General features: G+C 47.8%; 2 protein-coding genes across 2 annotated transcripts in view; one reads left to right on the top strand and one right to left on the bottom strand.

Annotated features, from left to right (window-relative positions):
- Window positions 1–3,753: 3,753 nt before the first annotated feature.
- The window catches only part of SLC22A3 (solute carrier family 22 member 3), an 89,066-nt gene continuing 66,998 nt past the window's right edge, over window positions 3,754–25,821 (top strand). The window contains exon 1 of the mRNA XM_082855875.1: window positions 3,754–4,260. Within this exon, the coding sequence (XP_082712001.1) occupies window positions 3,826–4,260 (435 nt within the window). The 5' untranslated portion in view covers window positions 3,754–3,825. The remainder of the gene's footprint in view (window positions 4,261–25,821) is intronic.
- Window positions 13,439–15,010, bottom strand: LOC309972264 (cytochrome c oxidase subunit NDUFA4-like). The gene has a single exon (XM_082855879.1). It carries the CDS (start codon window positions 14,661–14,663, stop codon window positions 14,241–14,243), a length of 423 nt encoding a protein of 140 aa, XP_082712005.1. The 5' UTR covers window positions 14,664–15,010; the 3' UTR covers window positions 13,439–14,240.

Below are 25,821 nucleotides of genomic sequence, written 5' to 3'. Positions count from 1 at the left end.
CGCTGTTTTCGATTTTCATCTTTTATCATAAAAGTGAAAATCCTCTTTGATTTCTTACGGTTAGGAAGAACAGGTGCTAATGTAGGTCTTTCATAAAAGTAAAGTGGCATAAGGCAAACTTTTGTTTTTTATTTGTTTTTGTTTTTTTGCCATACGTGGGCCTCTCACTGCTGTGGCCTCTCCCATTGCGGAGCACAGGCTCTGGACGCGCAGGCTCAGTGACCATGGCTCACGGGCCCAGCCGCTCTGTGGCATGTGGGATCTTCCCGGAGTGGGGCACGAACCCGTGTCCCCTGCATTGGCAGGCGGACTCCCAACCACTGCGCCACCAGGGAAGCCCATAAGGCAAACTTTTGAAGAGCAAGGGACACTTGTCTAGTGTTTGTGTGTAGTACCTAGGTATAAAAAGGATTAAAACATGGAGGAGATGAATAATGACTTCATGATAACTATACCTGGGCAAGAGACGGCCTGAATCTTCATCAGAGGGGGCCACGCTTTCGCCTTCCTCTCCCCTAGAGCCAAGGGCTTGTACCCACCTGAAGCCCATCCCCCTTCCCATCCTCCTGTCTCACACCAACACGCTGGGATCTGAGATCCCAGGTTTCCCTGCTCAATGGTCCTGAGCCCTCTTCCTGAGCCTGTGTGGCCCACAGGCCCACAGGCCTTCAGGCCCACCTCCTGAAGAAAGGGTCTGGTAGCTGCCCTGGGAGGAAGGGAGGGGACAGGGGACAGGACCTGAAGGCATATGAAGGAGACTTCAGCTGTGTCTAGGAGTGTTAGTTCTTTATAACAATGTACCTAAAGCACGATAAATGACACTTGCTAATTCTGGGGAAGGGTGGTATTTTTGTACAACTCTCTTTATTAATAGTCAACTTACATATAGCACTCACCATGTTTCAAGTACTGTTTTAAGCGATTTGCATAAAAAATGAAAAGGTGTCATTGCTACTCAGTTTTACAGAAAAGGCTAAATAACTTGCCCAAGTCACTCACCATAAAGAGTAGAAGGGGATTTGAACATAGCAGGTCTGGCTCCAAATTCCATGATCTTAGCAACTGCTCTAGGTCTACTTGTCCAAATGCTCAGATTACTTCATTAAAAAAAAAAAAAGGAATTAAAGTTAAAATAGCCTGACAACTGCAATACAAAGAAAAATGTAGTAAAATTCCTTAAGAAGGTTCTTAGATGTGTTAGGAGCACAGACAAGGATGGCAGACATGACTTGGGGAAGAAGGCCGTTTCGGCGGTTGGGGAGGGCTCGGCGGAGGGGATGCGGACTTTCGGCCCAGGCCTTGCTGGGCAGTGGCTGCGAGGGCAGGAGAGTGAAATGCCAGGAAGAGGAAACTTCTTTGTGTGGACAGGCACAGATTTAGGAAAGTTAAAGAAGGATTTGAGAATTAGCAAGTCGTAGTGTTTGGCTGTCACATGGGGGGACAACTTGGTGAGGGACATAGGTTGGGATCTTGAAAGGGAGCGTGAGAAATGAGTATTTTATTTGGAAACCAAGGCAAGCCCTTGAAGGCAGCACCTCCGAGCTGCTCCGTGGGAAGACAACAGTGCAGCCTGGCTGCAAGGACAGCGGCCGCAGGTGAGGAGCCCCTAGGGTCACTGCGAACAAAGTTGGTTAACAAAGTTGGTGGACGAGAGGAGGAGGCCGTGCCTGTGGGGGGCAGGGGAGGGGGGAGGTGTCAGGAAGCATCCAGTTGTCCCACCAATATTTATGGAGCACGAACTAGGTGGTGGCAATATAGAAATGAACAGAACAAAACTTTCTGTCCTCGTGAAACCTGCCTTCTTAGTGGAGGCGGGGGCAAAAGTAAGAAAAATAAGTAAATTTAGTAAACAAAGGGATAAAAATACGCATATGTTAGAGGGTGATAAGCACTTTGCAGACAGATAAAACAGGGAAGGGAGCTGGGGGCTTGCCTGTGTGTGTGTAGGTGTGTACTGGGGCAGGGGTGGTGGGGAGATGGCCAGGAGGGGTGAGCTGAGGGCACCTTTGAGTAAAGGCCTGAGGAGTGCTGGGTGTTGAGATGATATTGAGAATCTGAGTCTTGGGGTGGGACCATGGTTACCCCAAAAGAGAGGGCAGAGGAGGAGCTGGGTGGGAGGAGGACAGATTGAGTCTGGGGTCCCAGGGGGCAGTCAATAATATGGACTACACCCTGGAGCTTCTGTACACACAGAAGTCGCTGCTAAGCAGGTGACAGATGAGCTTCAGTAGCTGGGGACAAGGACGATAGAACAGTGAGAACTCTCATTCAGTGAGCCCCTCATGTGTGCCTACCTGCCACCAGGTGTTTTATCCTTCCTAGTACCCAGGATCCTTAGGACATCCCTGCACGGAAGGCAGTATTAACTCAGCAGCAAATAAGAACGACAGTAATAAGAGCTAACATGTGAAAGGGCAGACTGTGCGTCGGCAGGCACTTTATGTGTAATAATTCATTCAATCCTCACAGCGACCCCAGGAAGGTATCAGTCTCATTTGACAGATGAGAAGACTGGGCTGGCCCGGTAAGGTACCCAAGGTCACAGCTGGTGAACGGAGGCAGCCTGGCTCCGGTCCTTGCTCTGGAAGGAGGAAAAGTCAGCCTGCGCTCTACCGGCCTCTCTACTCTCTGAGAAAAGTGAGCTGAGGGTAGAACGCTTTTCAGACGGCTGGGGTGGGGTTCTGGGCAGAAGAGCTGGAGAAATTCTCAGAAGATACGTCTTGAGGGGGGAGGCTGGGCCAGGGCAGGGAGGGCGCTGTTAGGAGTGCAGGGTGAACAGCATAGCTGAAGGCTGCAGCCGCGAAGGGGCTTTTAACCCGGCCCGGGGAGGGCATCCGAGTGTGGACATGGACACAGCAGCCTGGACGCGGAGCAGAGGCCAGGACGCCAGATCGCACACAGCTCTGCGGATCTCTGGGAGCGAATAAGGGAGCTAAAAACAACGATTGAAACCAACCAACAAACACCCTTTCTGGGCGACTTCAGGGCCAAGAGCGAAAGCCTTGGCTAAAGAAACCTGTAAGGGGCTGAGGTCCGTTCTCACTCAGAACTCCAGGACTCTGAACAAGACGCCTCACACCCCTGTGGGTTGCCCAGCTGCTCTTTTGAAAAAGTTGGACGCTCTCTGAGATGTCGCCAAAATCTAATCCCGCGTGGTCCTAGCTCTGCAGTCGGTCCACTGCTCTGGGATCCGGCTGCCCGGCCCCAGGGGTGCGCCGGGCGGCTCTGCTCACCCAAGGGACGATAACTGGCGGAGTGTGGGGGGAAAGGGGCTCCCCCGGCACGGGCGCGGGACCCGGGGCGCGCGCGTCGTCGGTCCCCTAGGCGGCACCCCGGACCACCTAGAGACCGAGTCCCAGGAGCCTGGGAGTCGCTGGGTGGCCCTGGAACTTTCTTCTCTGGAGCCCGATCCGGGACCGCCCGCAGAACAGGCTGCTGGCAAGAACCAAATGGAGCTCCGCGCCAGGCCGGAGGCTATGCGCGTCACTCGCAGTCCCGGGCCGGGTCCGCGGCGCGCGGTGGCGCTCCGCCAGGCCGCGCCGCCCGCGCCCCGCCGCGCGCCCACCCCGACCCCGCGGCGGCGCCCCGGGGGAGCGCGGCCCGGGCCTCCGCGGGCGCCCCCGGACCGGAAGCGGGTGCGGCGGGCGGGGGCCCCGGGGCCGGAGGAGCGGCGGCCGCTGGCGCGGCGCCCAGGGGCGTGAGGCGGGTGCACGGGGGAGGCGGCGGGGCGGAGGAGGCGGCCGGCCGGCCCGCGGGTCACTCGGAGGCCCGGGCGGCGGGCGACAGGACGCGCTCGGGGAGTCGGGCGGGCGGGCGGCGCGCACCATGCCCTCCTTCGACGAGGCGCTGCAGCGGGCCGGCGAGTTCGGGCGCTTCCAGCGGCGCGTGTTCCTGCTGCTGTGCCTGACGGGCGTCACCTTCGCCTTCCTCTTCGTCGGCGTGGTCTTCCTGGGCAGCCGGCCCGACCACTACTGGTGCCGCGGGCCGAGCGCCGCCGCGCTGGCCGAGCGCTGCGGCTGGAGCCCCGAGGAGGAGTGGAACCGCACGGCGCCCCCCCACCTCGGCCCCGCGCCCTCCGAGCGCCGCGGCGACGGCCGCTGCCAGCGCTACCTCCTGGAGGCGGCCAACGCCAGCGCCGCCGCCCCTGGCGCGCTCAGCTGCGCCGACCCGCTCGCCGCCTTCCCCAACCGCTCGGCGCCGCTCGTGCCGTGCCGGGGGGGCTGGCGGTACGCCCAGGCCCACTCGACCATCGTCAGCGAGGTAAGGGCCCGGGTCCGCGCCGGGCGCTCCCGCCCCGCCGGCGAAAGCCGGCCGGGAGCGGACGGCGCGCGGAGCCCCCGCGGACGCCGGGAGTCGGTGAAGCCGGCCGCCGGGAAGGTCCGCGGAGGCAGGGAGCTGTCGGTTACCTCTGGGGACCGACCGGGTTCATCCCGCGCTTGAAAGCGTGGTGCTGCGTCGTAACTGCCCTGGCAGTGCCTTTGCTTTACCTCTCTCTGCTAGTGAGGCAACGGAGTGGTGCTTCGGCTTAGGTGTGAACGAAAACCGCCCTGGAAGCCAAGTGCTAAGATGCTTCGCACACATCTCCTCAGGGATCGAAGCATCCTGTACGATGCTCGTTGACTGTGAGATGTGTATGCGCAATAGTTGGAAATGACGGATGGACGCGGGTAGAGAACCTCAGTGTCTGGGGCGAGCGACGCTGAGCACGTCCGCGCCAGCTCGTGGTCCCCAGGGGGCGAAGGAAAGGAGAAACCAGCGTTTGAAGGCAGCGCCAACTGTCTGTAGTTGCCCAAATGATTATCTGAAATGCAAAAGTACAAAGGTCGAGGCTTTCCCGGGAGCATGATTTTGGCAAAACTGCTTTGGGGCAAAGAGCAACATTTGAGAGAAGTTGGGAAAGATGAGGTTTTGAATTTAAAAAAAAAAATTTTTTTTCCTGCTAATAAGTGACAGGAACGCAGCAGAAGAGACTGTAAGGCATACATAGTGGACACTCTACTTATTGGGGGGGTAGCTGCAGGGGTCGGGTGGGGACAGTCCCCACGGTTTTTTGGCTCCGTTTGAGCTCTCAGTGCCTTGGGGGTTAGGTGCCCTCACCTTTGGCGGCAGAAGTGTTTCTGCGCTGCGCTGGGCTGGCGGTTTGCATCTTCATCTTGGTGAGTTCTGACTTTAGGGACTGCCTCCACTGAGCTTGCAGGGAAGGGATGAGCAGTTTTATTGAACTTTGCTGCAAGCATGGATCAATTTAATTTCTAACAAGTGATTGAATGTGCTCAGGCAAATTGGGAAAGAAAAATGTTTGTCTTTAATTTATTGTCATAAAGAATTTTTAAGCACCTACTTGAATAATGCGGGAAACACTGGCTTCTGAGTTCGCAGTGCCTCTTCTGCCTGTTGATGGTGTTCTTTGGTCTGGTGGTGACCTAGTCTCTCTGAAGCTGGGATTGTAGCTCTTTGAGGTTATGCATGTTCTGTGTGTTAGCACACTGGGTGTGGTCCTCTGCTAAGTGCTTTAGAGATCAAACCCCATGGCAGCCCAGAAAGGCCATGTGTATGTGTGTTTGGGGTACTTTAATTTCTACCTAATTTGTGGGTCATGATCGGGACTGCTTTATAAACTGTGGTGGTCTTGTTGTTAGGGGTTTCACTCTTGAAATGGATAAGGTGTGGGCTTGGGTGGGAGAGGGTGTTATCACTGGTACTTCCTTTGAGTTGTATCCATTAGGTGGCCGCTTAGTGCTACTTTCCAGGCAAACCAGAAGACGCTGCTCGGAGAGTAGACGCCTGATTTTTGAAGACATACAGATCTCAAATGAAGAATCCAATGAACACACACTCCAGTAGGGTTTCCATGAGCAAGCATGATCCGTAGACATCAGAGAAGGGAGACATAAAAATCTCTAAGTTAGTGTCCAGACAGGTACTTTAAAAGCATTCTGGGGTTCCAGGGTTGTTTCAAGCATTCCAGGGTTATTTCAAAGGAGGGACAGTGGGTCTTATGAAGGTCTAACAGGCACTGTGGAAGGTGGGAGTCCCGGAGACCTGGTCCTGGCACGGTCTCCATCCAGCTGTGTGGCTTGGGTGGATAGCTTAACCCTTCTGGGCTTAGCTTTCTCATCTGTAGTATCAGGGCTTGGATTAAACCCTTTACAGTCCGACCAATGCCATCAGTGTCATCACTGGATGGCTGTTCTCAGTGTGCTCAGAACAATGATAAAAATCTTCAAGGAAAAGTAAAATGCTGTTCCGAATGCTCCCTTAAGGCCTCTGACAAGTTTTGGAAGTATATTGGAGAGAGATTTTGTTGTTGTTGTTCTAAATTGCTTGCTTCTTCTGGTTTGTTGTTTTAATGTTTTAATTCTTGAGAGGAAACCCTCCATCTGTTCAGGAAGCTCAGCATCTAGAACAACTCCTTCCCTCGCAGAGTTCTGCACAGCTAATATGTTACTGTCTTTGGTTTTGCATATGATCCAATTAGTGTTTGTTCTTTCATATGCTGTCAGCGTGACCCATCTCAGTGTGTTTTCAGAGACTTGAGACCTAACATATGAGTCACGGAAAGGGGGTGACTTGGGAGACTTCAGAACGTGGAAGGGGAGACCAGATTCCAGAATGGCAACATATGGCTGTTATATTTAATCCTTGCGCCATTGCTGGGGAGACAGCATTGTCCCGGCTTTTAGAATAGGAACCTGAGGCAGGAGATGCGAAGGGACCCACTAGCGTCCCAGACCTTTTATGTAGCCAAGGTGGGTTCAGATCCGGGGGTCTTGTTTGTGAATCCGTCTCCTTTCCTCCAGGCAGTGCTCTAAGTCCTTGAAACAGCATGATACCAGATCACTCACACTTTAGAACCTGCAAGAAATCTAGTTGAACCTTCCTGTTTACTTAGTTACTATCCTGGTCCTCTGGCCAGCGTGTCATTTTATTTCATTTCACGGTCCGGAACACGATCCGCTGCAGATGAGAGGCAGTCTGTACTCTTGGTGTGAGTGTTGCAGAATGGGCACTTAAACCTCATCCACCCTTTTTTCGTCTTACAAAGAGAAACAGCGCCAAGGAGTTAAGTCAGAAGTCAATGCGAAGTCAGGGCCCTTTCAGTCCAGCTCCCCCTCTGGTTTCTCCTGCTAAAGGTGATGCCGTGGATTTTTCACCTACATTTAATGACCTCAGCACAGACTTTTCTAACGTCTGAATCTCAGCCCTATGTGGTTGTCAGACATTGGGCAGAAGAAAGCATGATGTGCTGCAGAGAAGTCCAAGCCCTTACCACCCAGATATTTCAATTCATTGCCCAGGGAGTGAGACTCTGAAATTAATGTTAAGACTTTGAAATACTTGCTTGTGTACCATGGATGGGGAGATAAAAAAGCTCCTCTCTCACTAGGAACCAGGCCTCAGAGCACCATTAAAAATAGACCGAATTGCCCTTTCTAGGTAATTTTTCTCCCACACACAAAAAATGAAAGTCCATTTGAGGGAAGTGGCTGACCCATTGAAGAATGCGGAGGCTGCTTCGATCTCTGGGGCTGTCCCACTGCTTCTCATGTTTCTGCTTTGCTTCCTGCATGTCCAACCCACAACAGGAGGCCCAGACATTAGTGTCATCAGCATCTGGTCCCTACTATTTGCTAAGCATGGAAACACACTGCCATGAATACTGGAGAAAGGAGTTTAGCCAGGCCCAAGTTTTGTTCTGGGCTGAGTCTCTGATTTGCTCTGAGCACTTGAGAAAGATCTTACTTTTATATTATTTTTATTTTTAATATTATTTGTGCTTTCCCTGGTTTTTGCTGAATCAACCTCACCAAGAGAACATCTGTTTTATTATTACTTCAAAGGACCAACTATGGTATTGTTCATTTTCTATTTCATTAGTTTGTCCTCTTTTTTTTTTAGTTTGCATTAATTTTTTGAAGTGTAGCTCAAAAAAAATTAGTTCATTTTATTGAAGTATAGTTGATTTACAATGTTGTGTTAATTTCTGTTGTACAGCAAAGTGATTCAGTTATACATATATACATTCTTTTTCATATTCTTTTCCATTATGGTTTATCACAGGTTATTGAATATAGTTCCCTGTGCTATACAGTAGGACCTTGTTGTTTATCTTCCTGTTTATTTTTTGTTCTGGTTTTTTTGATTTATTATGGGTGTGCTTTTTTTCCAATTTAAGTTAGCTGCCTAGCCTAATTCTTTCCTGCCTTTCTTCTTTTGTAGTATAAATGTTTAAAGCTATAGATTTCCTTCTGTGTACTTTTTTTTGACTACACCCAGCAAGTTTTGAAATGCAGGTTTTAGTTATTATTCCATTCTCGGTATTTTTTTTTTTTTTTTTTTTGCGGTATGCAGGCTTCTCACTGTTGTGGCCTCTGCCATTGCGGAGCACAGGCTCTGGACGCGCAGGGTCAGCGGCCATGGCTCACGGGCCCAGCCGCTCCGCGGCATGTGGAATCTTCCCAGACCAGGGCACGATCCCGTGTCCCCTGCATCGGCAGGCGGACTCTCAACCACTGCGCCACCAGGGAAGCCCCATTCTCAGTATTTTTAATCTCCATTATTTCCTCTTTGACCCGTGATTTATTTAGATATTTGTTTAAAATTTTTAAACATACATTGATTTTTTTACCTTTTAATTGTTGACTTCTAATTTAACCTTGGAGTGGTAAGAGAATGTGGTCTGAATGATACTGATTCTTTTTTTTTAAATAATTATTTGTCTTTATTTTCTAAGTATTCTATTGACCTTTTTATTTTTACCATTTACTTTTTAAGTCTCTCTCTTTTTTTTAATTTTATTTTTGGCTGCGTTGGGTCTTCATTGCTGCTTGCAGGCTTTCTCTAGTTGAGGAGAGCAGGGGCTACTCTTCATTGTGGTGTGCAGGCCTCTCATTGCAGTGGCTTCTCGTTGCGGAGCATAGACTGTAGGTACGCGGGCTTCAGTAGTTGTGGTGTGCAGGCTTCAGTAGTTGCAGCACACGGGCTCAGTAGTTGTGGCACGCGGGCTCTAGAGCGCAGGCTCAATAGTTGTTGTGCATAGGCTTAGTTGATCTGCAGCACGTGGGATCTTCCCGGACCAGGGATCGAACACGTGTCACCTACATTGGCAGGTGGATTCTTATCCACTGTACCACCAGGGAAGTCCCTGATACTGATTCTTTGAATTTTATTGGAACTTTCTTTTTGGCCTTCTAGGAGGTCAATTTTTATAAACATTCCGTACATGCTTGAGAAGAGTGTGCAGTCTTTAGCTATTGGGTGTAGGGTTTTATAGATAGATGTCCACTATTTGAAGCTTGTCAGTTGTGTTGTTACAATATTCTATATTTTAATTAACTTTCCATCTGCTTGGTCTAGCAAGCATAGAGAGTATTGAAATTTACCCTCATGTTGGGGGGTTTGTCATCTTCTCCCTATATTTCCAGCAGATTTTAAAAGTCGTACACATGAGGTTGGATGCATGTACATACAAATTTAGAATTTTAAAAAATCTACATAGTGAATTGAACCTTTTATTATAGTGTTGGTACTCTGTCTAAAATCCATGATGTATATTGTCCCGAGGTCTACTTTGTCTAATATTATTTAGCGACTCCAACTTTCTTTTGGTTAATATTTGCCTGCTATACCTTTTGTCATCCTTTACTTTCAAACTCCCTATGTCCTAATAATTTAGATGGGTTTCTTATAAGGTGCATATAACTTACTTTTGCATTTAACTACTGTGCTTAGCCTATTCACCATTTCTTGTGGTAACTGGTATATTGGGGCTTATTATACCATTTTTTTCTTTGTCTTTTTATGTTTTTTCCCTTCCTTTAAAAAATGATTTTAAATTTGTTTCTCTTATTCTATTTACTCCTCCCTTTATTTGTTTGGAATTTAGATTTTTTTCCCCAGCTTTTCTACCTTTTTTTTTTGGAAGTATAGTCGATTTACAATGTTGTGCTAGTTTCAGGGGTACAGCAAAGTGATTCATTATATATATATATATTTTCAGATTCTTTTCCATTATAGTTTATTACAAAACACTGAATATAGTTCCCTGTGCTATATAGTAGGTCCTTGTTGTGGAATTTAGATTCTTTATTTCAATTCTTTTAGTGGTTACTCCTGAAATTTTGCTAAGTTTACTTAAAAAAACCTAAATTTAATACTCCAACCTCCTCCTAAACAATTTAAGATCTAAAACACTTTCATTCAGTCACTTCTTCTGTATTAGAGGCATTAATAGCCAATATTCTAGGTCTGTTCCTTTACTGTTAATTTATGGGTTTTGTGTAAATCGTGTATGCTTGGGTTTATACTTACACTTTATCTACTCATTATTCCATACCCTATCTCTTTTTCCCCCTTCCTTTCATATAGATCTTTAACATTTTTTCTTTAGTGTGTATCTCTAGGTGGTAAATGTTCTCGGTTTTTGTTTATATGGAAATGTCTTTATTTCACCATTATTCTCTAAGATTTTCTTTTGATGTGGACCATTTTTTAAGTCTTTATTGAATTTGTTACAATAGTGCTTCTGTTCTATGTTTTGGTTTTTTTGGCCGCGAGGCATGTGGGATCCTAGCTCCCTGACCGGGGATTGAACCTGCCTCCCCTTCATTGGAAGGTGAAGTCTTAACCACTGGACTGCCAGGGAAGTCCCCGCTATTATTCTTGAAAGATAGTTTTGCTAGGTAAATAGTTCTATGTTGCCAATTATTTTTCCTTAACCCTTTGAAGATGTTAGTTCTGCCTTGTAGCTCTCATTTTACTTTTGAAAAATCTGTCGTCAGTTTAACTGTCTTTTTCTCTTGGGTTGTGTCTAGATGGGTATTTCTTCTTCTTTTTTTTTTTGTGGGTATTTCTTTTATTTATCCAGCTTGGTTTGCATTGCCTCTAAAGGGTGTCTGACATATAGTAGGCACTCAATAAATAGCTGTAGAATGAACCAGTTGCGTTTCCTTTCCACTGTGAATTTTGGTTATTTGGTAGGTTCTGGAAAATTCTCAGCCATTATCTTTTCATTTTCTGCTCTCTATTCTTTCCTTCTGAGATTCTACTTGGACATAAGTTGGACCTTCTTTTTCTGTCCTTCATGAGTCTTAACCTCTCTCTCGTATTTCTCATTTCAATATCTATATGATAGTTAAGACCTGTCTTCCAGACCACAATGTTTCTATTCAGCAGTATCAAGTCTGCTGTTTAATCCATTCATTGAAGTTTTTATTTCAGCAATTATCTTTTTCATTTATCAAAGTTATATTTGTTATCTTTCAGATATCCCTGGTCATTTATTGGTAGTCTCTTATTTTTTGCTCATTCTTGTGTTTCCATTTTTCAGTTTCTTTAAGGGTTTTATGTATGATTACTCTATATTTTATATCTGGTAATTACACTGCCTGAAGCCCTTGGTGTTTTGAATCTCTTATTTGTCGCTTGTTATGTGTTTGGCACTTGTTTGTTACGTGTTGGTTGTGAGTTCCCAGCTGGTTGAGTGTCTCTGTGGGAAACCTGGCTGCCTGCAGAGAGGATTTGCACTTGCTTCTCTCTGAGCTTGGACACCCACGATCTGGAATCATTTTCTTCCTTCCGGACTTCCTGGTGCATCTACAACTGCTGAATCTGTCATTGTTGTTTGTTTTTATTAGAGGTGTATGATTTCCCCTTACTTTCTGAAACACCAACAATTCAACAAAAATTATGTTTTATGCCGAATCTCATTTTTTCAACAAGAGTCCCTTAAAATAACTAGTCCTTTCTGCTGATGACAAAAGTGTATTAATAGTTTAACAGATTTTTTTTTAATGGAGTGAAAGCAAGACCTTAATGAGTGAGCAGTCACCCCACTAGGTGTCTGCTACTTGGTGTTGGCAGCAGGACGACCAGGCAGATCCATGCAGTGATGTGTGTATGAACCCCAGAGCCAAAAGGAACGAGACTATGAAAAAGCATCCCCTGCTTCTTTCTGGCAACTGATTTATTAGATTATCAGCTACAGATCAATTAAAATTTCTTTAGCATTTGTTATATGCTAGGCACTGGGCTAGGCTGGTAATACAAAGGTAGATAAAATTGTCTGATGAGTTCTGGCAGAGAGACTTGCCCCGAGACAGTAATGTACTGAGAGTGGTAACAGGTGTGGTGAAGGGATGCCTTCTTATGATTGACTGGGGGTGAATCAAAGCAGAGTGTGCACTGACCTTGACCTCAGCCCCAGAGGAGAAGGAGGAGTCCAAGAGGAATATATGAGGAAAAGGATGTTCTATTCCCACATTCTCTCATCGTCAGCATCATTTATTTGTAGCCATTTATCCACTGCCCTCTGGAGCAGTGGTTGATGTGTATTCCTTTGACCCACCCACACAGACATGGAATCAAAAGATCAGGGTGGGGTTCAGGAATCTTTGTTGTTCACAAGCATGTAAAGCCCCTGCAGGCGGTCCCTAGACTACACCTGAGGAGTGTGACAAGATCATCACAAGTGGAACAGCCCATGTGTGGGTGAAGCAAGTACCACCTCCCCCAAACACACCCTGCAGACCTTGGGATGGAAGCCTCGTCCCTTTACCCAAGACAGGAGTCCCACATTTTTCTTTAAGATGAAAAGACAACCCTCAGAATGGGAGAAAATATTTGCAAATGAATCAACAAAGGATTAATCTGCAAAATATATAAACAGCTCATGTAGCTCAATATTAAAAAAAACAACCCAATCCAAAAATGGGCAGAAGATCTAAACAGACATTTCTCCAAAGAAGACATCCAGATGGCCAAGAGGCACATGAAAAGCTGCTCAACATCACTAATCATTAGAGAAATGCAAATCAAAACTACAATGAGGTACACCTCACACCAGTCAGAAGGGGCATCATCAGAAAATCTACAAACAACAAATGCTGGAGAGGGTGTGGAGAAAAGGGAACTTTCTTGCCCTGTTGATGGGAATGTAAATTGATACAGCCACTATGGAGAACAGTATGGAGGTTCCTTAAAAAACTAAAAATAGAATTACCATATGATCCAGCAATCCCACTACTGGGCATATACCCAGAGAAAACCATAATTCAAAAAGACACGTGCACCTGTACTTTTCCTCTGGGACACACAGCTAGGTTGTATTTCCCAATGTCCCTTGCAGCTGGTGGGGGGCGGTCCTGTGATGTGTTCTGGTCAGTGATGTTGGGAGAAGCAACACACCTGGAGCCAGAATAACGTTTCTCCTCGCAATCCCCCTGCTTGCTTCCTTCCCTCATCTGCCGGCAGAGAGTCCTGAAGACCCCAAAGACAGCAAAGCCCTTAGCTGGAAGATCGGGGCTTGAAGCCTGCAGGGAGGGCACCCCCGTCTTCCTCCCCTCCACCTCCTCTGCATGGGAATGTGAAATTAATGAAGAATAAACTTTCTTGTGTTAAACCGCTGAGATTTGTGGGGGGGGGGGGGGTTGTTACAGCTCTTACTGTGAGCCTACCCTGACAAATACACATTTTGGTGTGTTTCCTGGAGGCTGCAGGCACCTGATGAAATGGTAGGGAAGCTGGTTCCTTCGAGATAGTCCTCCCCTTGGTCTGCGCACAAGGTCACCATGACCTTGCCTGAGGCCCCTACGGCCCCCTCTCCTCTGCAGGCACCCCTGCTGCAGCCCTTCCAGGGCATGCCTGGCTGTCCTCCCTGAGCAGTGAGCGTGCTGTTTCCTCTTCTCCAAATACCTTTCCTCTTTCTTCTTGAGGATGTTCCATTTTTTTTTCCCCTAAAGATGCAGCTAAGTTACCTATTCCAGAAGTACCTTCCCTGTCCCGACTCTGGGGGTCTGCTTTCCTTCGTCTGCCCAGCCACCCTTTCTTTTTTTTTTTTTGTGGTACGCGGGCCTCTCACTGTTGTGGCCTCTCCCGTTGCGGAGCACAGGCTCCGTACGCGCAGGCTCAGCGGCCATGGCTCACGGGCCCAGCCACTCCGCGGCATGTGGGATCTTCCCAGACCGGGGCACGAACCCGTGTCCCCTGCATCGGCAGGCGGACTCTCAACCACTGCGCCACCAGGGAAGCCCCCAGCCACCCTCTCTGTGTGCTGAGCCTATTACCTTCCTCATCAGACTGCAGCTTTCTTTCTCTTTTTTTTTTCAGTGTAACCCCCAACACAAATACACCAGCATGATTTCGTGCATTTAGAGGGGAAACGTTTCTTGGTTAAGTGGAAAATTGTGCAGATGCCTCTGGAAGACCTTCATTCTAAGCAGCTTTATAGTGAAACATGATATTTAGAAGTCTGGACCTTCTTTCTTCCATTTGCTGTAATCCACATTCACTGAGTAGAACTTGTACTGATCATTGGGACCCAGTGGGTTCCAGGGTTCTGGGTTATTCTTTCTGTCCCGGCTGACATCTGGATTGAACAAATGCCAGGCGCAGGTGTACAGCGCTGCGCCAGTGCCTCCTGCTTCAATAAATACAAAGAGGGGGATCAAACTAGAATGCTTCTTGGCCTGACCGATGATCAGGCAGAGCGTGGTTGCGACAGAGGCCTTGAGTCCAAATGGAGAGAAAAACAAACCTGCAAGGCCCGACGCCGCGGAGGAGTGGACGTCCAGGGTCACCCAGGACCTAGACTGCAGCTTTCTTGGGGGCAGAGACTGTTCAGTATATCTTTGTGATGAAATCACATGGCATTTAATAAACCCCATGATTAAATTAATAAGTGAACGGGAAAGGGGTTGAGTGAAATATTTGACCCCTTTTATAACTGGCTCAGCCAACCCTGAAATTGACCTTCGGAGACTCTAACAAGCTCTTTCCCCCTCAACAGTGCTGCTTTATTTTTGCATTAATGCTGTATATTAATTTAGAGAAAATGGCCATTTTAACAATTCTGATTTTTTGAACATGGTGTATTTGATGTAATTTGAACGTGATGTGTTGCGGCATTTTCTTAGGCGTAATTCAGTCTCTCTCACAGTGTTTTGTAGTTTTCAGTATGAAGGTGTTACAGAAATTTCACAGGTTTTATTCTTAGGTGTCTGTTTTATTGATAACCTTGTACAGTGCTGCTTCTTCATAACTTAGCCAGCAAGGGCTTTTCTTCCTCCCCTTCACACCAACGGGCTCTGACAGATCACCCGGGGGGGGGGGGGGGGGCGGGGCACGGCCCTGCAGAAAGTGGCTCTAGGCCTCTGGAGCAGGGGGACAGCCGCCACCACCCAACCCCTGTCTACACGGGGACTCTGTCGTCCTCAGATCCTAATTGGGGGATGCGACCTGGAACGTGAAAGGGAAGGAGCCGGACGGCTGGCTCTTTGGGGCCATTATTTTTATGTGCTGACGTCCATTGTGCAGAAAAGGCCTTTCTCAGCTGTCCTGGCACTTTTGGCCGCGTCTGTGTCATCAGCCGAGCTGGGCTCCGGGAGCAGCAGGGCACAGGTGCAGGGCACAGGTCAACGAGGGGCACATGGGCGCCTGGCTGGCAGCAGTTCAAGGGTGCAATACTGAGCCCTCCAAGGCCATTGGGGGCGGGGTGGGGAGACACTGCCTACATTTCAAAACAAAATAAAACCTCTCCAATTTTTCCTCATTGTTTTTCTTAAACTATAACCAAGAAAGGAAGTTTATTTCTATTCTGTGAGGAAATAGCAAAGTTCCTTAAGGTTCTTGGTGTAGCTTTCTAGAATGGCAATGACACAAGCATGGCCAATGATAGTTAATGCCTTTTTATGTGGGTGAGAGATCAGTAACATGGCTTTTTAAGGATTGCTGTGCTCTAACTTTTCTGTGCTTGTAATAAAGCAAAGTAACTTCGGGGTGGTGCTTGTGTAACACTAGAGGAAAACCATGAGGGATGCAGTGTAGGGGCTCATACGAAGGTGAATAAATAAATGTGATTAAAAAGAAAAAAATCTTGCGTTTAAATTGTATGGCTAGTACGGGCCCAGCCAAGCACGTCCCTCAAAGTGTGTGACTGATTTAGAATTTAACTTTAAAAGATGTGTTCAGGGAAATTAAAAATGAAAGTCAGAAAATGAGTGTGGTGATTACCGTTGAATATTTTCCGAAAGCTTGGATCCTAGTCTCCGATTAATCAGTGAAGCAGACGTTGTAGTGGAAAGGGTGCTGATCTGAGATTTGGGAACCCTGGCACAGGTCGCTGTGAGTGACTGGGGGTGACAGGTAACATCCCTGGACCACTGTTTCCTTATCTGAGTGGAGTGGTCAACTGTCAATGGATTTCCAAGGTTCCTCTACCTCTATCATTCTGCAGCCAAGTTCATTTTCAGGTATTTAATTCCTGACCCTGAACTTGGGGTTACCATATCCATGCAAGATGGGAAAGTGGCTTGGGATGAAGCTAACTTAAAAGCTGGAGGTGTTCAGTTCCGGAAATCAGGATGGATTCTTCCCCAGGACACCTTACTTCCTGGCGGGCATGCTGTGAACCGTGTGGACAGAGGAGAGGGTGATGGCACGGGTGTGGCCACATTCTAGAGCAGGTGCCCGTCCCCGCCCTCTGTAACATCTGCTGTAGACCCTAGAGTTTCATGGGGAATCTGAGGAGGGGACACGCCCTGGGCCACCTACACAGTGGAAACCACCCGAGGGAGGCAGGATGGGGACAAGCTCGGACTTCAGAAACGAAGGTGATTATTCTGCTGTGAAACCCAGTCTTCTGAGACAGGGGACCTCCCTGTTGGAGGGTTATAGGCCAGAGCAGGAGAGATGAGCAAGTGACAGGTGAGGCTCTGGATTTGCATTTTCATGGCCATCACTGGGACCAGAAAGTTGAGACACTCATGAGGAAATACAAACCGGAGCCTCACAAGCCTGTCCACACTCACCCGCTTTGGCCCCAGTTATCTGATTATTAACAATTTAACGTTAAACTTAACATTTAACTTAAGTGTCAAGACATTTAAGTATTTGAAAGTAATTCTGACAAGACTGTGTCTGTTTAGGGAGTATATAACCTTTCTCTTATGGGTTTTCTTGTTAACTTGTGTTGTATTGATTGGTCATAAAATCTACAAATAAGTGTGGGAGACTGTGTTTTCTTGTTTCTTAGAAAATAGCTCAGGGAGGAAATTTGGAGGCTTCAAATAAGGTGAGAAGTGAGACACGTGCCTCCTGACCGGTGATTCTGGTTCCTGTGCAGGAAACCGCAAACCATCTGTCTTGCTCTCCTCCCCCAAATGATGGGAGACATTTTCCTCTTGGGTGGATGTCAGCTATTTTAGCAGTTGTTGGAATATAACTGTTTAATTTTTCTTGGCTTCATAATGCAGACATGAGAGTTTCACATGTCAGACAAATTTGTTTATCATTGCCTGGAATGCAATTTTATTTTTTATGCAGTGAAAAGTTAATTTTATTACTGCTTGTATAACACGGGGGCAGCTTTGGTAAAATGGTGATTTTCTATGAAATGCCTTCAGCACAGCGGTGTCCAGTGTGAGAGACCCAAGTGAGGCCATCATAGTTGCACGGAGCTAGGGCCGCCGCAGGCCCTGCTGCCCAGAGGAAAGAACATTGTCTTGATTCTTAGGACAGGGGGACCTGTGAGACAGTTTGGTATTGGTGACTTCTGAGGGCTTTGAAAACTTTTGCCGTTGGTGTTGTGAAGTCTCTGGAGCCCACCTCCTCAGGGGGCTGGGGGTACTGCGCCCCTTCTGAGAAATGACAGAGCATCCGTTGTCTGGACGGCGCTCATGTGAAGCGGGTGAACCCACTCCCAGGTGTGTGATGAAGGCTTCCCCCTGGAGAACAGCAAACACCCTCTCATCATCCTGTCTGCTCGATAGCGTCACGTCTCAGATGCCTTTCCCAGAGGTGGCTTATGCCCCTCGGACGCACAGGGTGGCTCTAATTTCACGGGCTTCTGCCAGCTGGAAGCGTCGTGCGGCCGCCGACAGCACAAGATGAAAGACGACATGTGTGTCTCTTGCCCCCAGGGAGGGATGCTGTAAGCTGACGCCTGTCAGACATAAACAGAGGGGCCTAGGCACCAGAACCTTTTATTCTGAAGATTGATGGTAGCACATTTATGGGAATCCAAGGACCGTGGAGAAGACAGTGTGGGCTTTTAATGTGGATAATTCTTTAAGAGCAATGCTTTGGAGACATTTATTGAGAAATGAGTGCCCGTTCATTGCCCTCAGATGAGGGTTTCAAAGCAAACCCTCATAGGGAAGTCACGTGGACAATTGACAGCATGAAGTATCCAGGGCAGAGGAGAAAATTAAATGGAAAGTAATTAAAATTAACTTGGCATCGACTTCAAAAAAATCAAATAAAGAGATAAATTTCAGAGTTTCTGTAGTGTAAAGGGAATTGTTCCAAGAACCTTTCCCACAGAGAATCTTGCTCTTTCTGTGTCTCAGCTACTTGGTAATAATGGTAATAACACCTTTACCTAAGGCCTCCATTTGTCCGCCAGCCAGCATCCCTGTCAGATGGCTACGCTCCCCTATCCAGTATGTATGTCTATAGGGCACTTCCAGAAGAATTTTAAATCAAACCAAGTGCATTACAAAACAAAATAAAACTACCTATGTCTCTATCCACTATATAGATAATTAGATAATGACCTTGACTGTTGCAAAATACTGTGAAGAAATGATCAACTTGTAGATAACTCGTTCATTGTGCCTATCGGTAAGGCAAGTGAGTGGCTAAGAACACAGGATTACTAGTTGTGTGAACACGGGCAGATTTCTTAGTTTGAGACTGTTCCGAGCTCAGGTTCTTACCAAAGGGGAATAATTGCTGCTGGGTGGAGCTGATGGGAAGCTTATGTACCTAACGCATGCAAAGTGCATATCCAGTTGTCTGCCCAACCTAAGTGCTACGTGACTGGTAATATTGCAGTTGTTGCTTACAGATATTGTGGAAGTCCACTCAGAGAGGCAGCTTGGGTCTGGGAATTAGGGGCAAACCCCTAGAAGCTTTTGTTGGGCAGAACACTGAGATTCTAGCCCCAAGGGACATGGCAGGGATCACCTCCCTAGAGCTGGTACATCTAGAGCCCAGTAATGAAGACTAAGAAAAGACCCAGAATAGATTCTCACAGCTACAAGCTTTGGCAGGAAGTCCCCAGCGTCCATTTCTTCACCCCCCTCGGGCCCCTATGGATCTGGGCGGGGTTACGGTCCACGGTTGCTCAGAGGCAGACTGACAGTTCTGCCCACTGCCTCCTCCCCAGCCCCAGTTTGATTGAGAGATTGTGAAAAGAACTAAAACATCATTCTAACGTGAAGCTCCCTCCATTGCATGTTTTATTCACAAGCACAAGAAATCCTTCAGTAAATCTGGACAGCAAAAGTTTCTCTAAAGATGCTGTGGTTAGAAAACCACCGATGTGGCTCACGCCTATGTTCTAGTTGGGTCAATTACACAAATTTGCTTCACATTTTGGGGCAGTTTGCAATGGCCATATCATGTCACAGTTTGCTTGGCCTGTCATGAGAATCTGGCCTTAGAGAAAAGACCGAAAGACTCCCCTCTGCCCCTGAAATCTATGAAATGAACACAGGGCAGTGATGGTGGGGCAGGAATTATGAATATTGAGATTCAGTTTGGGGTTGAGATAAATTTGGGCTTAGTTGTTCTATGCATTAAGCAACCCAGTTCTCTTGACACTGAATAGACACTACAATGTAATCCATGAAAGTAGCTTAATAGCCAATAGGCACAGAAAGCCATACTATAATATACTGCATGTAATCTGATAGTTATTGACACACTTTCCTGCTTAGAAACCTGATTGTCTTTTTAATTACCGGATGACATTTAAGCATAATGTTTTATGTTTTAACTATTTAAACTATTTAAAACATAATGAACTCATTTAATCGTCACACACGCTGTGAGGCGTGGGCTGTTATCCCTGTTTTGTAGAGAAGGAAAGGAAGGTGCAGAGAGATTAAGTAATTTGCCCCAAGTCAGGCGTTACAGGATGGAAGAATTGGAAAAGATATTTTTGATGTCTGAACCAACAAGAGATTAATTGATAGCTCTAGAATATGAAAGGGACTTCCATAAATCACCAAGGAGAAGATAGCAAGCCTTGTAGCAAAATTGACAAAGGATGTAGACAGTTTTCATGAAAGGAAACCCAAAAGGCCATTCAGCATAGGAAGCCCATGCAGATTCACTCATCATCAGAGAAATGCAGATACAAACAAGATAGCACTTTACCCTTGTTAGGCTGGTTAGAAACCAAAAAGCCCCCTGGTACCAACTGTTGGTAGATTTCAGATCTACTGCTGGAGGGCAGGTGGAGCTGTTCTCAAGAACAATCTGAAACTACTGATACAAATTAGGTGTCTACAAACATATACTGTGACACAGCAATTCCACTCCCATGCATGAGTCCCAAAGTAACATCTCAAATCTATCAGGAGGCAGGTATGTTCACTGCAGCGTTATTTGGGCAGCAAGGAGTTGGAGACAAACCTACGCATACGTTGACTTTCAAAGGTGTTTTGTTGTATACTGAAATTTAACAAAAAGAGGCTGAACAAGCATCAGGAAAGCTGTGCCTTTGACATGAAATTAAAAATATGTAGATTCTGCAAGAATGCAAACAAAAGATATACCTTGACACATCAGGATGGTTCATTTGTGGGGATGGGATGGGAATAGGAATAGGGACAAAATAGAATAAATAAAATAAGATATGGGTCTCTTATCACCAATGATTATAATACATGATAATTAACCCAGCCTTCTGCCCTTGAGGTTCAGAAGAGACAAAGGGGTAAAAAGAAGGAAATGGATTTTTCTACCCAAGACACTTAATGGGTCTTGTAAGATGCCTTAGAAACCACCCCAGGCCCTGGCCTATTGAATGAATTGACCTATAACCTAGAAATGTAGTTAGGATCTAGGTTAGTGGGTTTCAGACTGTTTTGGTGACCCTAGGCATTGCAATGCCTGCCCCCTTCAGGAAAGTGATCTTACTTTTATCAGTTTTATTTTGGTGTTAAGATTCTGTTTTTTTTTTTAGTTTTTTTCTGTTTTGTTTTTAAGAGGGGAAATAGAGTTCTGCTTCTAAAATAATGTTTGAAAAGATACAGGATCAATATTCCCCAGGATCCCTTCCAGATCCAAAATTCTATATTTTAATCAAAACAACCAACTTAACAAAAATGTTTTCAAACTCAGAAGTTGGAGTGTCAGCATCCCTTATGATTGTACATAAGATATTTTCTTGGGAAGGTGTTGGGAGCATCTTTTCCTGAGTCTTGTTCAGCTTCTTTGAGTTAAATTTCAGTACACAACCAAACATCTTTGAAAGTCAACGTATGCGTAGATTTGCGCTTTAGAGACTGAATGCATCTGATGTGTACTGAGCCTGCAGATTTCTTTATCCTCTTGTGACGGCTGACCTGAGACTTCCCCAGAGCTGTCCGCCTGTGGGAGTCAGAGGCAGCACTGCTGAAGGTCGGTACACATGACGATTTCACCTGGGGATGCTGTGTCCTCGGATGCAGACCACTGACTGAGGCGTGGATGGAGGCCTTTCCTGAGCATGTCACATGGAAGATGTCTCTCAGTTTCCACCTCAAAAGTCTCCTTTATAAAATGTCATCATTCAATCATCAAGTCCAGTAGTGCATTCCCAGTATTGCCTTCTAGTTAATCCATAGCTTTTATTATGCTTTTATGTGATCTCAAATAGAGAATTTCAGGCATCACTTTTGCCTTCAGTGATCATATAATCTTCCTAGTTAGGAAGACGAGGGGGCAGATACTGTTCAGAACCTTCTGGGGGACTAGGTTCTGGAAGTCATGACTAGATAACTCTGCAAGTCATCCTGAAACGAGATGCCTTTGATCCGTCATCTCTTTCTTTTTTACTTTGCCCTTTTCCCACTGTCCTTTGGTTCTCCGGGGAGGAACTGTCTTCATCTGAGTTCCCACACAGCAGAGCCTGAGACAGGGCGTATGTGCTAGTTTACGTCTCAGGGCAGCCAGGGCGCAGAAGCGGGGCCAGGGAGGTGAGGTCGGGGAGAAGGGAGTGGACCCCTCACCGCTGCATCCTCTAAGCCCCTGTGCAACTGACCCCCGAGAAGCTGAGTAGAGGGTGGAGGACAGAGCTGGGGAGGGAAAAGGGAGGAAGAACATTCCCTGGGTTCTGCCTCCTTGGGGTCAGATGTTCCCTCCCAGGCATTAACTCCCTCACGCTTTCAGCTGGAGCCCAGAGGCGGAGCCCAGAGGCGCAGGAGGCCAGCAGCTGGGGGGGGGCCTGCATCAGGTGATCAGAGCTCCCATGGGCCAGCTCAGGAGGCAGGTGGCGCCTAGAAGACCCGAGGGGGCAGGGAGAATGCGACAAGGAACCAACAGATCGTTAGCTCCTGCACAGACTCTGGCCCGAAACCTTAGCAGGGCCACGCCCAGTGGCTTTCTGCCTCCCTGTTTCCACACATCTGCATGCCCACTTTTGGTTCACCCTTATGTCAGACTCCCTATGCCCACCCTCCCTGTGCCCTTGCAAGGGGGCTGCCTTGCATCCCCCCTTTGTCTGCGGAGTTTCCACCTTATGGTACCGTGCTCTTCATGCCAGCCACCACTTTCGTCTTCTGCTTGCTGGTCTCTTAGGGTGACCAGCTGTCCCAGATTGCCTGGCATTGAGGGGGTTCCCTGTGACTGAGGACTTTCAGCGCTAAACCTGGGAGAAACCCCGGCAGACCAGGACAGTGGGTCATTCCGAGCACTCCACAGGTAGAAAGAATGATTTACAAGATGTATACTAATAAAGAGCTGTGAACAATGCAGATGTGTAATATGGTTAAATAAACAGAATGTACCCATTTGATACAATATGACAGGGATGATAAAACTGAATTGACAGATAATAATGTAGAAATGTTTATGATGCAATTATAAGTTAAAACAAGAGGCTGAGATAACAATGTGTGCATATTACGTGATTTCAGTCATATACTTAAAAACCTCTGCATGGCAAATTGACGATTGAAAGTAGGGACTGCTACACAGAGATCTTGAAGGAGAGAGCTTGCCGTTACGGCCGCTTACACTTCTCTCTTAACTAATCGAGATACTCTTTTGCCAAAGACGGTGCTAAAGTAGCGATAAAGCTGAATTAACTTATGGTCGTGCTACATTAAAAACTGACGAGGAGAATGCATGCAGAGCGTTCAAAGGAACTATAGTTATTTTGTTCAGCAAGTCAAACCTGGAAATGAAAGCATGCAAATGACAGTGGGTTTTCAGCAAAGGAAGAGGCACCAGATTCCTTCTCAGCAAGGCCCACGAGAGAGAAAGGCTGTGAAAGCTTCTAGTTAGTGAAAGAACTTTATTGATGATCTCTTACCCAAAGTTGCTTTACTTGTTGTTTACTAGTTGCTTATGTGAATGAAAAGACTCTCAGAAAAGAGGAGGCCTGTTGAGAGAAGACAGCTTGGGGGAGAATAAAAGCCTCTGGCATCAAACTCACTCAGCCTGGAAACTGTCATAAGATGACAGAAGGACTTTCCTTCGCTCAGCGCAGGATCAGAAAGCGAAGCGGGTGAAGTGGATTCGTGAAGCCTATAATTGCCTCCCTTGACCCGAATCGTCAAAAAGGCGATTGCTCCATGCAGAGGAACTAAGATTTCATCGACCTCCCTTTTAATAGAGAGCGTCTGTTTAAATGTCTTAGTGACCACGTTATATTTTGCCTTATCCAGTTCATATTGTTTTCTATTAGTGATTTTTTTTTTTTACTAAGTGACAAGATACATTTACTTGATTCATGAATCATTAATTTATGTGTCTGTCTGAGATTATGTACTCTTGGGGGCCATTTTGATTACCGAATTTATTTTCGATCATAAAAACATAGTAGTTAGGTATGTTCCAGGCGCTTTGAATATATTATCATCAGCATCAAAAGAGCCTATGAGGGAAGTGTTATTTTCGCATTTTCCAAAGGACGGAATCTCTGAGGCTGGGAACACCTGTGTGATGTGCCCAAGACAGGGCAGTGTGAGTTGGCTTTGTCCTGAGGCCAAGCTCACCCCACACCAGTGTCCCGTCCCTGCCGTCTGCCTCCAGAGCAGTGGCTCTCAAAGTGTCGAGTCACCAGGAGGCCTTGTGAAAACAGCTTGCTGGACCCCACCCCAGTGCTTCTGAATCAACAGGTCTGGGGTCGGGCCTGAGAATGTGCATTTCCAGGTCCCCCCGTTGCTGCTGATGCTGGCGGTGCCGGGGTCCCACTGCGAGGGGCCCCTGGTCCAGAAGGAGGTTCGCTTTCGCGAACTTTTCCGTTGTGATGATGATTGGCTCACCTCGCACAGGGCCGTCCTTAAGTCAAGTTCCCGTGAAGTCTGGTTCTTCGCAGAAACTCAGTTCCTTGCTCCTTGGCGGCGTTTCTTTCACAGCCGTGTTTCCCCTCCGGTCCAGCTTGCGCAGCTCTAAATGGGTCTTAGGAAAACATCATCTTGGTCACGTAACTTTCTATTCAGAGAGCAAAAGCAAGACTCTTGTCTATGAAACCGTTCAGGTGCCTCGATCCGGCGTCGATCTCACGTTCCTGCCTGATGTTCGGATGGCATCGAACCTTCCTCTGCCGCACGGAGGCTCCGGTGCCCCGGTCCTCCGCCCACCAGTCCCCCGGAAAGCCACGGCCATCACCGGGGATGCCCAGCCCTGCCTTCGAGAGGCGGTGGCTACGGAGTGGCCGGTGTGTGCCAGGTGGGTCGTAGGCACGGGGTCGCCAGGTGAGCGAGGTGCGCAGGCCCTGCCCCAAGCCTCCGCAGGCCCCTGCGCCCCCCGCCCTGGACCCTAACTCCTCTCCAGCCCCGTCCCGCTTAGATTCCGGGTCCCGTTCTGCAGCCGGGGCTGCGGAGCGCCGTGCGGGACCCTCACCCCGCGGCTCGGGGCCCCGTCCCCCCCGGCCGCGGGACCTCAGCGCCGCCTGGCCTTCCTGCCGGGTCCTCAGCCTCTCTCACTCTCGTTCTCCACGAACTGCCCCTTGCCCCTCACTCTTGCCCCTCACTCTCAGCAAAGCCCTCCCTTTACACTTCCTGACAACCGAAGACCCGGGATGAGAGGCTTCTTCCGTGCCCTGCCGCCAAAACAAGAAAGGCACCCGTACCCGCTCCCACCCTTTCCTCCTGACGACACATCATGCTGGAAGTCACAGCATCCCTTCCCACAGACGGTGTGTGTCTCCCCCTGTGCTGGGTCCTGCCCGCTTCTCAGGCCAGTGCTGCCTCCCCGCGCCCCGCCCTGTCCCCTCCACGAGCATCTTTGCCCGCCTTGCAACGCGCTCCAGTGTGTCTGGTCTACACAGCCCCTCCCCGATGTCTGTTGTCTGCCCACAGCTGAGGACCCGTATTTCGCCCTCAGAAGCACGTTTCTTCGAAGGGTTATCTTGTCTCACGGCCTCCCCGTTCTCACCTTTCACTCTCCCCTCGGCCGGTGCGGTCCCCTCCCACCCCGCCACGGTCTCTGGAGACCCCAGGCTGCTGCCCACTGGCCCTCGCTCCTGCTCCGGTGTGGAACCCCAGGGTGCCTGCCACCTGTGCTCCAGGGAGGAGCGTGATTCGTACTCCCTAGTGACCCTGCTGCCAGAGTCACCAGTTCACATTTCACTGTTCTGCTCATTTTGTGCGTCCCAATGCGTCTCCCGTTTCACTTGTGCAGCCCTGTCCAATGTGTGCTGAAGCCAAGCACATTTAAACAAATGGGCGCTGCTGGGCGTTCCCCCGTCTGCTGGTTCCTGCTCACTTCCAGGAACCCTGGATCCCAAATCTGGAGACGCTCCGCAGAAAATACTCTATTTAGTAAAATGTTGAAGTAACTTAGCTTAACTGTCACGTATTTCATTAGCTCCACTGTTGCCATGAT

This window comes from Leucopleurus acutus (assembly GCF_964270905.1).
Source record: "Leucopleurus acutus genome assembly, chromosome: 15".
In the NCBI taxonomy this organism is placed as follows: domain Eukaryota; kingdom Metazoa; phylum Chordata; class Mammalia; order Artiodactyla; family Delphinidae; genus Leucopleurus; species Leucopleurus acutus.
The sequence above is the reverse complement of the archived record's forward strand: the minus strand, read 5'-3'. Positions and strand labels throughout refer to the sequence as shown.